Source organism: Prinia subflava, chromosome 3 (assembly GCF_021018805.1).
Source record: "Prinia subflava isolate CZ2003 ecotype Zambia chromosome 3, Cam_Psub_1.2, whole genome shotgun sequence".
Lineage (NCBI taxonomy): Eukaryota > Metazoa > Chordata > Aves > Passeriformes > Cisticolidae > Prinia > Prinia subflava.
In genome coordinates, this window is record NC_086249.1 from 24,785,073 (window position 1) to 24,803,058 (window position 17,986).

The following is a 17,986-nucleotide window of genomic DNA, read 5'->3' on the forward strand; positions in this document are numbered from 1 at the left end:
AACTTATTTTCTAGTTGCAGAATTTTAATGACAGATCTTATTTTAGCTGGAAAATTCGGTTCCCCCCGCTTTGCTTTTTAAGGAGATTGCCATTATTAGCAGTATATTTGTACAAGTCTACTTAGGCATGTAAAATAAAATTCTGATGCTGAGCAGAGTTTGTAGATCTTACAAAGTGTAATGACAATGTACTGAGGAAAAGGCATATGCATCAATGTATGTTTAACTTTAGATTACACTGATGCATATCATGGGAGTGGGGAGATGCTTAATGCTTTAAATTATCCTGCTTGCACTTTGAATTGAATTTTAAACAAACTGAAAGTATTTAATATGTACTAATGAAAATAATACAGATTTTTTAAAAATAAACATTTTGGGACAATACCTACCATGTCTGTAATGGATTTCCAGAAGGAATCTTGAGAAAAACAAGCCCATGTACAGGCAATCGTTTCTCCTAATTGTTTCTACCTTTGGCTGTATGTAACAGATGGCAGGGTAAGAGTTGGATGCAGAACACTCCTCACCAACTTTTTTGAGCTATCTTCTTCTTTTTCTTTTTACCTCTACTTCACTCTGGCAGAAGTTTTCTCTTTCACAAGTTTTCTTGGGGGAAATATGTAAAGTGGAAGGAAGAACATTCACAATCATCATAAGAATACTTATCCAGGGTGTGGGAAAATGGGATTGACATGCCTCCTCTGCCTGATCTGTAACAGGGATTTGTCTGTGATGAATGCCTACTTTTGCTCAGGTGTGTCTTTCTCCTGTTGGACCTGTTCCACTTTGAATACACAATTATATATTCATTAGATCAAAGATAGTGTGCCTAGTGATTAGGGCCGTCCTTTGAAATGTAAACCCCAGTGGTGTCTGTTCAGAGTAGTAGTTTGGTTCAGGTTTTGCAGCACAGATGAGTTCCTAATCACCAACCTGCTGGTTATTCTGATCTCATTCTCTCTCTTTCTTGCTTTTTAAAACCCTTTCTTACCTCAATTTTCTCTCTCATTTTAGAGTACAAATTGCATGCCAGGACTAAGAAACCGTTAAATGAAGGTTGATTGCAACTGATAAATTTATGTGAAACATTTTGACTTGTGCCAATTTGCATGTTGATGAATTGCAATGCAGAATTGTCTCTTTCTATACAGTACAGAGAGAAGGGTATGTGGCATGCTTACCCTAATGGAAAAGGTTCAATGGAACATGTTTTAAAAGACAGGTAAAATGGATTACACCTATTTTGTACAAAAAAAGCACAATCATCCAAAAGAAGATAAGATTCTTTCCTCATTCCTGCAGCTCCATATATTCTGCTGATGTTAAAAATCAGGATTTTAGGGGTGTTATTCCTTAGGGGTTTAGTATGCTGGTAATACTTAGTGCTGTGCTGCAAAACACTACAATTTTTTAGCTCTGAAGGGGATATGAGAATTCCCTCTCCTTTAGGAGGAGGAGGACATGGGAATTAACAGGTCTTGAAGTAGCAATAGGTAATATGCATGTTCATGACTAAAACAAAGAGGGAAAGGGGTATTTTCACTGCTAGGGGTACTAAGAAATGCTAAGTTAGTAATAATTTTCTTTTGAGCTGAAATTGCTTCTTTCTCTAAATTTTTCAAATGTTGAAAAATTAGCATGAGAGTCTATAGTATCAGGAACATACTGCTTATTTTCTGTGACTATGTTATGAGTAAAATCTCAAACCCATTCACGTTGCTGAAGTATACTCATAGCATCACTTAGTTCTTCTCACTTCCTGAAGTGAGGGTTATTTTTTCTAGGTTTTAGTTTGCATTGTTAGTTTACTGTCTGGGTGATATGTGGAATATGTTCCAGGAACACAGTAGAAACTGGGCTTTCATGGTTTTTTTCATGCTGCTGATAACAGGAATCTCAGCTGTATTTCTGATAGTGGTTACTCCTAAAATGAACCAACACAATGGGTCTTTAGTGACAAAAACAAGACCTAGATCTCAGGTGTTAGGAACTAAGATAAAAGATTGGATTTTCAAAATGTGTTTACCTGTAGCCTATTTCTTTTGAAATGGGTGGCATTTCTATCAGACATCAATAGGAATAGGTTTATGCTTTTCAAAATTCTGCTCATCAAACTTGTTACTGTACATAAATCTGCTTATCTATGAGCGAGCCACATCTGTGTTTGACCCAGAGGCATCTCAGACTGTGGTCTTTCCATAGAGAGCCTGAGATAAAGTGAAAATGACTTTGTTGACTTTCACCTTTCTTTTTAAAAAGTGTGCATTGGTAATTTCTAGTCTAACCTCCCTTCTTCTGGTAGGAAACTTGCCTCAGCCTCTGTCTCTTTCCTGACTTGTGTTCCTACCACTTCCAAAAAGTCAAAAGTGGCATCTTTTGGATGGATGAGAGAAAAGGACTTTCTCTTTTTCCATGAATCACAAGAGCATTATTCTCTGCCAGTGAATCACTGGCAAATACCTTTAAAATAATGTTACTAAACTTGAAAATTGCTATTAACTTTTCCTAGGTATTTTTAATATGACTCAATATGATTCATTACCATGACATTTATAAGAAGTGGGACATGGGAACTTTAAAATTCCTTTGAATTTCCAAAAAAAAAAAAAAAAAAAAAAAAAAAAAAAAAAAAAAAAAAAAAAAAAAGAAAACCAAAACAAAAACAGAACCAAAACCAAATAACCTGATACTGTAAGTTATTAGATGAATGCTTTGGGTTATGGTAGTCTAGATCTGTGTGTACTGGTTTATATATGTGCTTAAGGCATCAAGAACATGACCAACCATTTGACAAGTGTTGATGTAGGTAAAGGAACAGAGAATCTTAACTGATTTCTAGAAAGACAGGAAAATACTGCCCAAGGAATGTTTTACCTCACTTTGGCAAAGATATACCTGTTAAATATTCCTCTTCGCTTCTTTCCCCCGGAAGGACACTTGTAGGATTGATTTTTCTAATGTAAAAAATTGTGCATTTCTCATTTGACAAAGTTGGTTTGTTTAGGTCCAAAGAACTGTGTGAAGGTTATACAAGGTGCAGTTTTAACCATGAGTTTCATCTGACATTTACAGAGATCATGTCAAAAAAGTCCGCACCTGAGAATGTACAGTTATAACTCTTGGAAAATGAATTTTTGTGGAGACATATATATATATATACACAAAAAACATTTCAATATCATGTTATTGTTAAGATAAAGAGGGAAGTTTTTACTGACTGAACTATTCCTAGGCTGGCAGCAGATTTTGAAACAAGTTTTGTATTTGTGACGCTTGTATTTCATAGAAGCAGAGAATAATTCAGTTTGGAAGGATTCTGTGGAGGTCATCTTGTCCAAGCTCTTTCTCAGAAATAGACAGCTTTGAAGCTGCTCTAGATTGTTCAGGGTCATAGTCAGTCAGGTTTACTAAGAATAAGGAAAAAAATGGACACTGAAATGAAATGTTACTACAAAATAGGGTCATCACCACAAGATTGTTATAAATTATATTTAGATGTGTGTCTGTGAAAATGAATGAAATGCATTTATTTATCCTTCTTTGTATCTCTTCTCAACAAAAGCTATAACTGAGCATCATGGGAAATGCTGAAAGAGAAGTCTCAAGTGTTATTCAACATATGAATGTGTTTCAAAATAGCTTGCTTTAATTTACATTAGAAGAGAAGGTAATGCTAAGCTCTGCATGCTTAGCCACTGGAGTAGTGCAGTGTTGGAAAGGTAAGTGATGCAACAGCAAGAATACTCAGTTATTTGCCTCTGGGATTTGTGCTTGAACTTCTAAGCCCTAGGGGCCTTTTAGTTCATTAATAGTTTACCTTTTTATTCTGGATTACATGCCCTGAAGATCATGATTTTGAGTAAGGCGGCAAATGAGGAGTTTTACTCATGCATTTGCTTTGATATGAGATTAAATAAGATATGGAAAGAAAATATTACCAAAGTCTTACAATGGATATAAACATTTCAGAGTTGTAACCTTAATGATTAAGCATGTATCTATTCCAGTAAAGAAATATAGTCCAAGAAATTGTTGAAATACGTTTAGAAGATCAAAAACCCCACCAATCAAACTGCAAGAACAACTAAATACACTCATTTCACATCTGTGAATATGACAGTCAAATGGAAAAGAACAATAGCTTAGAACTTAGGTTTATTCCAGCACTTGTGATAGTTCAGGGGTCTCAAATTCCCTTAAGTGCTCTGCACAGCAATGCTGTAGTGATCGTGCAGTCTGTCAAAATAAACCCATTTAGGCATGCAGCAGTTTTTCAACACAAAGACTTAGAGCTACAAACCGGTTTAACCAAGGAGTTTCCACCTAATCTCAAGACATCCATTGGGGTTTTCATAGTGCTGAATTGTCAGCAGAGGGGGATCAGAGGTGTCATCATTAGAGAGGAACTTAAGTCAGCAGCAGGAGTTTTCTTCTTTCCTTTTAATTGCCACCACTGTGTGCTCAAACCCTGTTGGTTTCCATGGCTTCAGTAAAATCAGGTTTCTGTTCCCGAAGTCCTTGTACAAGATGTGACTGTCTGCTTCTGTCATAGAGTTACATTTAAACATGTCTTAATTTCCTCAGTTTTTGCAGATAATTGCATTGTGAAAGTTTCAGTGGTGATCCTGTCAAAGTTTTATAAGTAGCTTGCCGCTTGAAGAAGCTTTGCTGTTCTTTCAATTCCTTTTAGTGTTTTACTCGCTCCTGTTCTTCCCCACCCCCCTTATGTCAAGTTGCTAGTATCACTTGCTATTATCACTTAGTGAGTGCTTTCCTTTCCTTGGTCTGACTGTTTCACTTTCTTGTAGCCCTGGGAGCTCAGAAAGCTCTTGGGTCTGGCTGATGAGAAGTCTGCAGGGAGCCTGGAGTGACACCACATGACAAAGACACACACACACACATATTTCTTTTGGGGTTTTTTTTTTTCCCCAAGTGAAGTCAAAGTTTTCACTCCCCAGGACTAGCATTTCCCTGCTCCAGTTTTGTGATGAAAAGTTTTGAATATTTAGTTTTCTCTCATACCACTTTTCATCACACTGCTTTTTGTGACATTTGTTTGCTATCACTGTAGCCAACTCGAGGAAGACGTATGTTGCCCCACCTCTCAGTCTGAGATAGAGCAGGCAAGGTCTTATGGTCCCATAATGCTGGGAAAGACAATTCCTACAGATATCACTGAGGAAGGAGAAGAAACACATTTAAGAAAAAAACTAGGCTTGTCTGTCACAGCGCAGAGGTTGTTAAATGAGCTTAATAGAGATAAAATAGTGAAACCCCAACCTGGTGAGAATTCACATCTATTCTTTTGCTTCAATCTGTGTAGAAACAGAGGTCACACTATCACTTTTTCATGAGTTGCTTTACTTTGGAAGTGGTTTCATTCCTTGTCTAGATGTGCTGTTTGACAGTGTTGTAGATTTCATGTATATTATGAAAAATAAAATCCCTTGGATGATTTTTTTGCAATACATCTTTTTTGGATACTGTGCTTGGTTGGGCAGAGTTGAGAGAACAATATCACTCTACAGCTATCAAGTGAGAGTAAGCACACGAAGCAGTTGTAGTCAAGTGTATTGTGATTTTGTAATGAATGTGCTGAGCCTGATAAGGGTCTTGAAAACAAATGGCATCGTGAGGGATGAAAATCTGTACCATATGGAACATGATATAACTAAGGAGTCTCAAAACTCTGACTCTAGGGAGTGTGCCAGTGTACGTGGGAGAAGTGAGAATTTCATGAATTATGTTACTCTTCAGTAGATTTGGAAGTAAAAAAGAGTTCAACAGTACTCTGATAAATATGCAAATGTTCTTGTTTTCTGAATGAGACATAAATGCAGCTTTTATGTTTTGGCTTTTGAAACTGGGGCTTTGGACAAAACACTGGAGAGCAGAACTACAATACAGTGCAGCATGTGCAGATACCTGAAAATGTTGGTGGAATGAATAAAGTCTAAAGACAGATGTGTCAAGATTCATGTTAGAGTGGGAGACAGCTAAAGAAGCACACACTGTGTGGCAGAAAATGGTTTGGTTATTCAGCGTGTATCGCTCTTCAGAACATAAAAGCCAATGCTAGTATAACTGCCAGATTGTGAAAGAATTGCAGAGCAGAATCCTGTCTTAAAGATCTCAGAGCCTTGCATAGGTGGGTTCAACAAACTTTTTCTATCAAAATCCTGAATTGGATGAAAATACGTTGCATATTATAAAATCACCTGCTTGTTTCAGTGGGATGAAGCATCAATGTGTTAAGCTGCTGTTTGCAATGTGTCTGTGTGCTGTTGAGCAGGGCATTGTTGAGTGACAGGTAACACCCCCACCATATATGTGATGTTAATCTAGGCATGGCTGAGTGAAAAGTAGAAAAAATCCTTTATAGATTCAGTGTCAGGCGAATAGAGGAGAGCTGTATTTGTTAGGTAAGAGGTACTTAGTGGAGAAAAATCTTACTGAAGAAAGTCTGCAGAAATACTCAGATCTTTACAGCAATCTCACACGATCATCCTTTTTCAGCTTGGTGTATATCTAGAGGTATTTCCTCCTTATAAGTGTCTTAGGTGCCAAACCAAGTAACTTTATCTGCTTTAATGCAGAGAAAAAGAGAAAGTCTTTCACAGGCTGTTTCAGAGCTGCAGCAAATCCTGGTCCATATCTAATGGACCATGCCAATTAGGGGCAGAGTTGTCAATCTTTTGTCTCATTTGTAGACTATGTTACTTGATTCACTCTGCTTGCCACACAGACTTCGTATTTTTTTCTCCTGTCTCTTCCAAAAAAAAAAATTCCCCACATTTTTCTGAGTTCCTCATTCTCAGCTTTCACTTTTTCATGCTGTCAAGTACTTCTTGGAGAGCTGGTCTCACAGAACAAGAGTGAATGTGATTTTTGGAAGGAGTTCTGGGGTTTTGTTGGTTTTTTGTTTGGTTGGTATTTTGTCTTGTAGAAGAAGTTGTTGTCTTTTTCATCTGAAACGGAAGTATCCTGAGGCAAGAACCCTAAGCCAAAGATGGCAACAGCCTTAGCCAAGATTCACATACTGGTGTTCTATAAAACAGCTTTTGTTATTAAAATTACTCTGTGAGAGAATAATTTTGAACATAATAAAAATTTGCTGAGTAGTTCAGGCTGTTTTAAATATCTGCAGAAAACAAGTATTGGCTTCATATTTTACTTTTCAAAAGAAATCTGTGACTTCATTTAAGCAGAAATGTGAAAATTAAAAATGAGTACAAAAAGTTTAAACTTCCTAAAATATATAAAAGCAAGTTTCAAATGAAAGTGTCTCACAGTCTGTTTCATAGTGCAAGGGAATAAACTCAAAAGTAGTTTATGAATTAAAATATCTTGCAGCAACATTTACTTAAAGGAACATGCTACATTAGAAGACTTGAAAAGCAAAACCAACTAAACATTTTTTTCCTAAAAAAGAGGATGATTTCAAAACCAAGTCTATATAAGAAAAGTGGGCCTTACTTACAGAGTGAGAAAGTGCCATGACTGTAGTAGCCAAAGCTGAAAAGTTTTAGCATTTTCATGCATGTATGTAAAATAAAGAAATTCTGACAAATGAATGCCAAGCCTACACTGCCTTCACAGAATGTAGCTTATCTTTGTATTTAAGAATACAATATTTTTGAAATTTTACATAAACAAGATAAAACCAGTATTGCTTAGATTTCAGAAGGTTTAGGATATTCTGAACCTACAGATCATGAGTGCTCTTGAAAGTTAAAGGATAATTCTCATTGAAAAATGCAACAGACAACTTTTTAAGGAGCACCAGTAACGAAATTAATAAGGTCTTTAACAGTTGTAATAATGGAAGACAATAAAAAAACCCCCATAGCATTTCTTTAGGAATATAGGAATGAGCCAGATATCATTCTGTGAGAATTCTCTTGACTAAACTTGCTCTGACCAAATCTGCAAGTTCAGGCAGAAAGTCATACTTTAAAGTCATGTGTAAAAGATGTGAGAGAGAAAAGCATTCCACAAATTTGGCTGTGAACACCAGAGTACAGGTAGGAAGTCTACCAAAAAAAAAAAAAAAAAAAAATCCCCTAAACCAATGGGGGGAAAAAACCCAAAATTAAACACAAAGATCATTTCAGTAATAGAGACTTTGGGAGTATGTGTTATCACCAGAAACAGCTTCCAACCTCCAGAAAACATTTTGGGAAATACAATTACTCCTTCTGTCTTAGACTTTTCACTGGCTGATGGCCTCAGGCTTCCTGATATGCTGCAGTGTCAGGGTGAGGTTGCAGCAACAGTTAAGTGAATTCTGTGAAGTTCAACTATTTTTTTTTTCTTATTTGAATGCTAGAGATTTTCAAAATCATGTCACTTCAGAAGATGATGAGAAACTATTTTAGGTGCACTGAAGTAATTAACTCACTCAAAAAGCATCTATGTGAGTTCTACTGTCACCTTATTGATTAGAATTAAAAAGAAATTAAAATGGAGAATAATTTCTGTGTGATTGTGGTAAGCCTTTTTAATATGGTAAAATACAAACCCACTTGTATTGTAAAATACAGTCCTTTTCTCAGGAAAGTACTCAGTCTGCTTTTGATAGGCATTTCTGATATTCTTTCTGCTTCTTGGATTTAGGTTCTTCCATGATTTTGTTAAAGACTGGATGACTTTACATCATTCTTTGTCAGACTTTTTTCTAAGGCAAATGCAGCCCTTGAGCACAATAAAAGAGACAAATGAGATGCAATAAGGACAAAATAATCAGTAGAATCATAGTGAAGGCTATCATCCACAGTGAGCTGCAATGTCGTGGGAAAATGACTTGACTAGCTCTCGGTGTCGGCTGAACTCTGTTCCTGCAGAAGTCAGTGTGGAGCATTTCTGTCAGTTACTGACAAAATAAAAAGGCTGCAGCCTTATGAAGTTGCAGTCTGATATGTGGCTGCTCATAGAGGTGTGTAAAAGGAGAACACAAGATGGAAGGCTGAGCTAGAAGAAGGATAGGTCTCAAGGCCTTCTGGCTGCCCAAAACCGGTACCTGCTGGGGGTTCATATTTATTTTTGTGATCCTTATTTGTAAGTATAACCCTCTTGAGGGAAGAGATTCAAACTGGCCACAACTTACAAGTTTTATTTTCTTTCCCCGGCATGTGAATAGTCTGTCATTTTATTCTGTCCCCAAGTGCTGTGTTTCAGTGCTGGAGAAGGAGTAACACCAATCATCTGCAGTCATGCTGTGTGGCTGGCGGAGGTTGTCCTCCACCCCAGGGCCAGGAGAAATACAGCCAGGCCTCCTCTCTGCTCAGGCTGAGCTATAAAGAATTCAGATGGTCCTTGTGGCGTGCAAAGCCCCATTTGAGAAAGTCATAAAGGAGGCAGGCAGGTATAGTAAACCTCAAGATGAAGTGCTGACCTTCCCTTCACAGGAGAGCAGGAAGGCGGCCTCAGGGGCTGGGCTGCGAGAAATTGTTTTGATGTGGTAGTTTGACCTAATCTTCTGTGTTTGAAAAGTAAAGCTGAGCCAAGAGACAAATTTGAGCTTGGTGGTAAATCCCTGAGAAGCATGACCTATCCAGCGTGAATAGGAGGAAACTCAGGCTGTATTTTGTTTAAAGCAAACTGGGCATGTTGTGCTGTGCTAAGCCTTTTGTCAGTCTGTGTGCAATGACTGGAGCCTTGCAACAAAAGGCGGGGAAGGTAGTTAGAAACTAACAATTAAAAAGTACATTCATCCATCTATTGCTGTGCAATTTTATGCAAATCTTCCTTGTATAGTCAGTAACTAATTACATGAGGTTTTTATAGCAGTAGAAATTGAGAGCTTGGACAAAGAGATGGAAAGATTTGGGTCAAGAGATAATTTAACTAATAAGAATTGAACACAAAATAATTTGGATATGAACTCTTATATAGAATCATAGAATTGTGTGTGTGTGTGTATATATATATATGGACATGCTAATAATGATGTTTGAGCAATACCATTAAAAGTTTGTAGGTCAGAAGCTTGTTCAAACTTCTTTTGTCCCTTATGTGTGTGGGTTTTTTTGCATAGGTTTCTTCTACTGAAGGATCCTGAAATAAAATAGGCAAGCATATTTAAGCCTAAATATGAATCTCAATTAAGACGTATCAGTAGAGTATTCCAAAAGGGGAAGACTTTTTCTCCTTTGTATCAGCTGCTATGAGCTCTCATTAAGTATTTATCTGCACTGTCACCAGGCCTCTGAGCTCATTGTTAGCTTGCTTTGTAAGCATCCAAGAGATGTAAGCCTTGGAGTCGAAAGAGTGCAGTGAATTGACTTGACAGATATATGTGGGGAACCACTCCCAAACATGAATCAGCATGAGAGAAAGCATCAGTGTTCCACCTTGGAAAATGCTGTGGCTAAGTGAAGGTTCAGTTGTTGTTTCAGGCTGTGGGATGGCATTTCCATTGGTTAGCGTGAAATGGGAGGGAGTCAGATACGCCAAGAAGAGCTGTGAAGATAATTACCACGCGCTTTTTTTTCTGGAACGGGGACAAAGGAGGTGCAAAAACTAAAGGGTGGGGAGCCAAGCCTTGTGGAAATGTTCAGGAAGCATTGCAATAGTAAACAGTACTTGCTGGAACTTGGAATTACAGCTTGACAAGGGCAATGAGATTTTAGTACAGCAACAATATGCTGGTGAACCTGCATACTAAATGTAGAGCGTGGAGAGAAGCAGGAGGAGAGATCTGCACATCAGTATAGCTGCTCAGAACTGAAGTACAGTGGCTTTTAACCAGAATGTTTCTATTGCAGTTTTTTTCAAATCAAAGCTCTCAAAAAGCCATGAGTGATTGTAGCTATGCTTTTAGCCATGTTGGCTTTGATCTGAGGTACCAAGAACCTTTCCATGTAGGCAAGGCAGACCCTTCATAAACCATAGTGGGGAAAAAGAATAATAATTGCTCTTAAAATTTGTGGCAAGTTTCTGGTGCAGTGAAGCCTTGCAGGGATGTACATATTTGTCGAGGCAGCTCGTGCCTGACAGCTTGTAGATCCTGTTGATCAAGTCAAGGACTGCAGCCAGAATAATTGCTTTAAATTTGCTCGATAGAGAAGTGTCAGTGAGGAGTGCTACCCTGTGCTTTTCAAAGGTTGCTCCTAAGGGGCAGAATCAGAACAGTCTCGCAGTGTAACAGATGCACATTTATGGATAAATGTCATGGATAGCACTAATTCTCCTGAGAAGTGTGTAGCAGTGTTACCACATCACTGCTTACAGCCAGCATTGCTGTAGCATTTTTTAGCTCTAAAATGTTAATGGGAAAAGATACAGTAGGAGGAAAAGAGTGCTGAAATTATTTCCTCCTAAAAATCAAATGCATTTTATGTGATGAACAACTAAGCACACTCCACATAAAAGGCAAGCTTTGATAGTTTTTTAAAACTCTTCAGACACGTTCTTTTTTAAATTATAGTGTAGCTGTGTGTGTGTTGTGCTTATAATTATGCCCAGATTTGTCCTTGTTACCCTGCTCCTTGCCTTTCCCTATAAAACTAGGTCTTGGGGATTTGGAAATCTACCTCATCTCAGAAAGATAGATTACTGCATAATTTTAAATCTCTTTGAAGTTAAGAATAAATACAGCAATTTTATTTTTAGAGGTTTGATGGGGTTTTTTTGATTGCAAATCGAGTATTACTCAAAATTTCTAGAAATTTCTCCATGGTTCTACTGATGTTTTAGGGGGTTAGTTCCAGGCTTCCTGAAGTATGTATAAGTAGTCTTTTTTCCTTTCCTATGTGTTGGACAGTTAGCTTAATTAATAATATGACTTATAAAAAGGATTTCAGGAAAATACTCCTGAAGTATTGAGAGAGTGCACATTAGTGTAAAATGTGTTGTATAATTGGGCTTGCGTTAAAATATTGCGAGAATAACCTGAATCTGAGATGATCCCAATGATGAAAGGAAGATTAAATCAAAGATTTATAATGCTGGCCTGGAGGTGTTTGCTAACTACAGAAAATACATACGGAGTGTTTCAGTACCGTAATGATTTCCATATTATAGCTGGCTGAGAAGCGTTATGACACGTGCAGTCCCAAATCCATTTCCTGGGATTATAAATTAGTTCCCAATTATGTGCTGATAGCAGAGCTGCATGTTGCGTGTACGTCACTTGGGTAATGAGAACTGCAACTCTGGTGAATGCAGAGTACTGATAACAGCATTCAGAATCTGACGTGCTGCAGGCTGGCAGCACATAGGCTTTCAAACACAAAATGCATTGAAATACAGCTGGAAAATGCAGAAGTGACATTTGATTTAAATTATTTAGGAAAAAAAAATGTATGGAGGGGCCATTTTGATTAATAACTTTTCTCACTAGTATGGAACTAGATACATGACCACAAGCAGCAATAAGAGAAACACACTCTGAATAGTCTGAGAAGCTGGTGAAAGAAAAGTATTTTAGTGCCCCAAATTTGCAGTACATATTCTGCAATATATATGTAGTTATATCACTGTAGTAAGTCTAAATATCTAACTCTGAAAATACTTCTGGCTGAGAGGCCCCTAAAGAATCAAATATTGCATTGAATTTTACAATACTCCCTGTGCATAGGGGGGTTCTTAAACCTGTATTTGCCTTTCTGTAAATAAGAAACAATCCCTTGGAAAAAAGGTTAATTCACACAGGAAAAAAACCCAAACCCAAACATGTACTTAAAGCTGACTTACATAGAAAAGCATAACCAATACTTCCAAAAAAAAATTAGAGTTGTGGTTTTGAAATGTGTGTGAAAAAATGGTGACTTAATTTGCAAGACTATGTATTTGTGTACATATCTATTTATTTTTCATTATATTCCCACAACTAGTAGAAACAATAAGTGAAATTATTGAGTCTTATAATGTCTTTCAAACATTTTGTCCTAGCAGATCAGTAGGATGAAAGAAGTATTCTTGTGGATTTTTTTGTTTGTTTATTTTTTAAAGCATGTCAGTCTTCAACAGAAACTAGTGTCAACAGAAACTAGTGTAGTAAAATACTTTGGAGTTAAATGTTTTTCACTTTTTCTGTTTATAAATGACAGTCATTTTGAAAGTCTTTTTTCAAAGCTCTGAAATGTTTTTAGCCTCTAGCTCTCATTGACTTGGATGAATTAATATTGGAGTTCAGATGCTAATTTATGTGACTTCCTTTTGAAAACAAATTTAGGTCAAATCCTGTTTCTGTGGGAGTAGCCATTAACTCTGTCATTAACTCCAGGAAATCTTTCTGTTCACAGCCTCTGTTCTTTAACTGACAATTAATTTTTTCTGACTGAGTCACCTGCCTTCAAGTATGGAGTTGCCAAATAAAGAGCTTTCTTTAAGAAGCAAGGATACTTTGTTCATGCAGTGCAAATGAGTTCTGCAGAAATGTAGCATCTGAGTGATGGATTTTATTATTTTTCCAGGGAAATTCTGGCCTGGGGTTCAGTATTGCTGGAGGAACAGATAACCCACACATTGGGGATGATCCTGGGATATTCATTACTAAGATTATACCAGGAGGAGCTGCAGCAGAGGATGGAAGACTCAGGTAAAAATAAACTTATTACATGTGTTTGGAAACAAAATGCATATTTATTATAATTGTTCTCTGGGAGCCATATGCCAACTGGATCCTTCATGGGATCAGGGGAAGTAAATGACATGACTGGAGTCTCCTTTCTGCTAAGACAGCTGATTGGAGGAGCTTAGAGAAACTGAATAAGGGTAGTCAAATCCTGTATAAGAGAGGGCATTTGATGGTGCCACCTCCTTCTTGAAGGTGGTACCAGGTGTTTATTTAGTGCAAAAGGTAAGATGGGGGCAGCAGGAGGAAACCTAAATATCAGCATGGAAGTCTTCTCTGCCTGGCCTTTGTGTGTTCATGGCTAAAGAACTACACGTTGGTCTTATACATTAGGCTATCAAGACTTCCCAAACTACAAAACCATTAATCCCAAATAATCATAGCTATTGGTAGATGCTTCCTGTCATTTGGCTGCAGTAGTGAGATGTGTTTACTGCTGTTTCCAAACATTATTTTGTTCCATGAGGATGTGATGGCTGTGCTGTATTTTCTGAGTCATCTCCAGAGTGGTCTGTTGCTTTAGATCCTGAAACAAACATACAATTACTTGATGGGGTTCTCAAATACATGGCAGCATCTCCCTTAAACAAGAGGAACCACAGAAGTGCTTGTGCTTGTCTTTCCTTATGGACTGAGTGCAGAAAGGCTCCCACCTTACTAGTGGTCATGCAGCCTGCTAATGCACCAAAAAGTCAATTTAACTGGAGAAAATTGGGCTAAAATTCTGATGCTTTCATGGTCTCACCACTGAAATCGGCTCTGAGAGCCTTTGCCAAAAACAGATGGTCTAAAATTCATAAAATGTACCAGATGGTAACAACATCTTTCCTGGAGCCCTTTCCTTTAATTCAAAGCTAAAAGTAAGGGTCGTTGGCCAGCTTAAAGCACAAGTTTGGGATAGTTTTCCTTTTTTTATTTTTTTTTAACCATTATAGTGATGAGGAGTCATGGTGGTTGGCAGTGCCTGAAGAATTTAGTTTTAATTAAGAGACTAATATCATGTAACTTTGTGACTAAAATGCAGCTATCTACTCCTAAGCTAGTCTCCTAATAGTGAAGAAAAACCTAAGCGTTTCTAGGTTGTGATTAATTTCATCCCAAAGTCAATGCCTAAAATAGAACAGAAGAATAAAAGAGCCTATATTTGCATTGGTAACTCAAATGAAAAGGAGTTCTTTGCCCAGTCTGGGTGTATTGAGCTGTACTGTAAATGTCTGCATTGGGCCAGGTGAGCTTCATGGAAAGCACAGCATGAAGACACAGCAGTAGTTGGAAATCATGCTATGGAATTAGACATGATGAACAACACAAAGGGGTCTTAAACCTGGAACTGCCCTTCTACTAAAAAATAATTCCTTAGAAAAAACAACAGTATCTTTTTGGTAGAATTTTTAATTACTTATGAAAGATTCTTTAGTTTAAGCTATTATGAAGACAGAAGCAATTGTAGTATTTTGCTCTCTTTGTAAAAAATCAAATATTTCATAACTCATCCCTGTATTAAATAACTACTGTAGATTTAACTCATGATTATGTCTGTGTTGTAAACATCTTGGAAGGACCTTCTAAACCCACAAAAAGTAGCATACTAAGGCAATTCATTAACCCATTTTAAGATTAGACGTGGCAAACTTTGTGTTTTGTAATCAAAGTTTAGCAGTACAAATATAGTTATCTTATTACTAAGACTTATATGATGTTTTAAGCATGTATTTGGCCTGGTCATTCTTCCTACTCTCAGATTTTAGAAAGGTTTGTCCTTTCCTTGTTTTATCTGGCAAATGGGTTTCACTTCGCTGCAAGGTCACAATCCCGTCACTTCTTAGGAACACCTGAAAATGTGATTATCAGTGGTCATTACTAATATGCCACTGAAGGGCCATATCCTGGGGCAGTCTTCACAATCAATTATCTACACGATAATTAATTTTTCATAACAGAGAGTTTATCGGGTAGGGCTTCTCTATAGGAACAAATGTTTAACAACATTCAGTAACAAATGCTAACAGTAGTGATAATATAGATTTCTTAGCAAAAGTCCAATTTTTAATTACCTGAGAATGAGATATTGGTGTTTATAGACCACAAAACATACATCTTTTGTCTGCTTTTCTTTCACACTCTGCCTGCAGATACTCTATGTTATATAGCAATGTGGGCTCTCTGAACTGGCTTCTGTATCTGGTGTCTGGTTTTGATCATAAAAGCCTGTAAAATCACTTCCAATGCATTTTACATGATGTCCCTTTGATCTAACTTAGCTGAGTGAAGTTCTTCAAACAGCAAGACTATGAAAGCAACCTGTAAGAAATTGACTTCATGCTCTAGGCCCTTGGGAATATTTTACATGAACGTATGGGTTGACAGGGGAGGAGTAGGTCAACTGAAATTTCATTTAAGTCCAAGAAAGGCAAATGCAGCCTACTGCACCTGGGAAGGTATAACTCTCCAGTGGTAGATGTATAGTTACAAGTACATAAATATCAGGTATAAACACCTGATGGGAGGGAGTGAAGATGAAAAAGCCAGACTTTTATCAGTAGTGTCCAGTGACAGGGCAAGAAGCACTGGACAACAAGCACATGAAATTTCATCTTATCATGAGGAAACTCTTTTTTAAGGTAAGGGTTACTGGGCACAGGTAACTCAGAGAAGTTGTGGAGTATCCGTCCTTGGAGATATTTAAAACCTGACTAAACAGGTTCCTGGACAACCTGAAGCAACTAATCTTTCTTTGGCAGAGAGGGTTGGGCAATGGGATCTCAAGAGGTGCTTTCCAACTTAAATGACACTGTGATTCTTTAATTTGGCCCGAGCCAGCAGTGTGCTGTGGCAGCACTGAAGAGCAGCATTGAGGTGAGCAGAGATGCACAAAGAAAGGACTGGAGGCAACAGTCACATGTTGCAATAAGGAAAATTCCAGCTGTGTCTGAGGGTGAAAAAGATGTCTTTAATGTTACTGGTGATTCCATGAGATTATGGAATCTCTCTTCTCCAAGAGGTTTAAAATTCATCTGGATGAAGTCTTAAGCTATTGTCATGGGTTGGCACTGGCCAGATGTTAGTGCACCCATGAATATATGTTTTTTCTCTAACAACTACTGTGGGATGTGATCAGGAACAGAGCAGAGCAGGCTTAAATCATGAAAACAAAAAAAACCACCAAAACTTTATTACATTACATAAGAACAGAGACAAAAAAAAACTCTTAAACACACACAGACAGAAATAAAAACTTCTCAGAACATTTCTTCTCCCAGTTTCCACCCCCCCACACATTACTCTTCACAGACCAAACCTTTGGGTTTTAGATCAAACAATCACCACTCAAAAACAAACCAATCTTCAATTCAGCAAGGGAGAGAGGAGTCTCTCTCGCACCACACACTGTTCTTCAGAAAACACGGGTCCACCCCTTATGTGTTCCCATGTCACCCGTGGCACCGCCCGGAGAAGTCTGCCAGGGTGACTCTCTCTTTTTCCTATGTCCAGCGCTCTCACTGCTGTCCATAGTCTGAAAGCTGCATACAGGGCTTTTTAAGGATACTTGCATGCCGAGCTCTCCCCTTTTTACCCAGGGGCCGGGGTTCCAGGAGCAGGTCTGCCCTGAGGGCAGAGGGCACCACCTCACCCTCCCACTCTCTTCTCTGCTCGCTCCACTCTTCAAGTGCCAGTCACTGTAGCAAAAGCAAGGGCAACTGTATCTACCCAAATGCAGTTTATGTTTAAAAGAGACTCAAGTTCAGTCCATGGCTGACATTATGCAAGAAAAGTCCAGCTCAAAAAGCTACTCCTCTCATTCTTTGCCTATCGGGTTCTTTCCAATCGTGCTTTATCATCTCAGTCCCAGGCCACTTCTCTCTCTCTCCTCTAAACCACCAGTCATGAGAATCAATGTCTAAGAAAAGTTTCTTTCTGCCAAGCAGGGGTTAACAGTTTTTTTTTCTCGGCAGGGTGCAGGCTCAGGCACTCCCAGGCTCGGCAAACCCCCACGTGGCTGGGCACCTTCTCCCGGAGTTTGGGGGGGAGGGGGGTGAGCACACACGGAAGGCACTTCCACAGTTTTCCACCCCTCCATCCTGGACGGGGCAGCTCAGTTCCAGTCCTGTCCACTCTCTTCTCCCCCCCCCCCCCCCCCCCGGGGGCTCCGGCTTACCTGAGCCGACCACGTGTTTCCCCTCCCCCACCCAGCCTCGTGGCTGGGCAGGGGAAGGAGACTGGAGACGTCTCTCTGCTGAAACCGGGATCCAAAAGAGACTGAACCCCCCAGACTCCTGCTTTTAACTCTTTGTGTCCTCAGAGGCGTGTCCAAACCTCTGAGTGACCAATCCAGGTGCCAGCAGAAAAGCTGATCACTGATTGGCCTGCCCACATCCCCCTGGAAAAATTCACCTCCCCCAGCAA

General features: G+C 38.5%; 1 protein-coding gene across 8 annotated transcripts in view; it reads left to right on the forward strand.

The window, feature by feature from the left end:
* Positions 1 to 17,986, forward strand: part of DLG2 (discs large MAGUK scaffold protein 2) — a 994,479-nt gene that overhangs the window by 661,195 nt on the left and 315,298 nt on the right. For all 8 annotated transcript variants that reach the window (XM_063394414.1, XM_063394410.1, XM_063394417.1 and 5 more), the window contains one exon: positions 13,422 to 13,546. In XM_063394414.1, the coding sequence (XP_063250484.1) occupies positions 13,422 to 13,546 (125 nt within the window). The remainder of the gene's footprint in view (positions 1 to 13,421; positions 13,547 to 17,986) is intronic.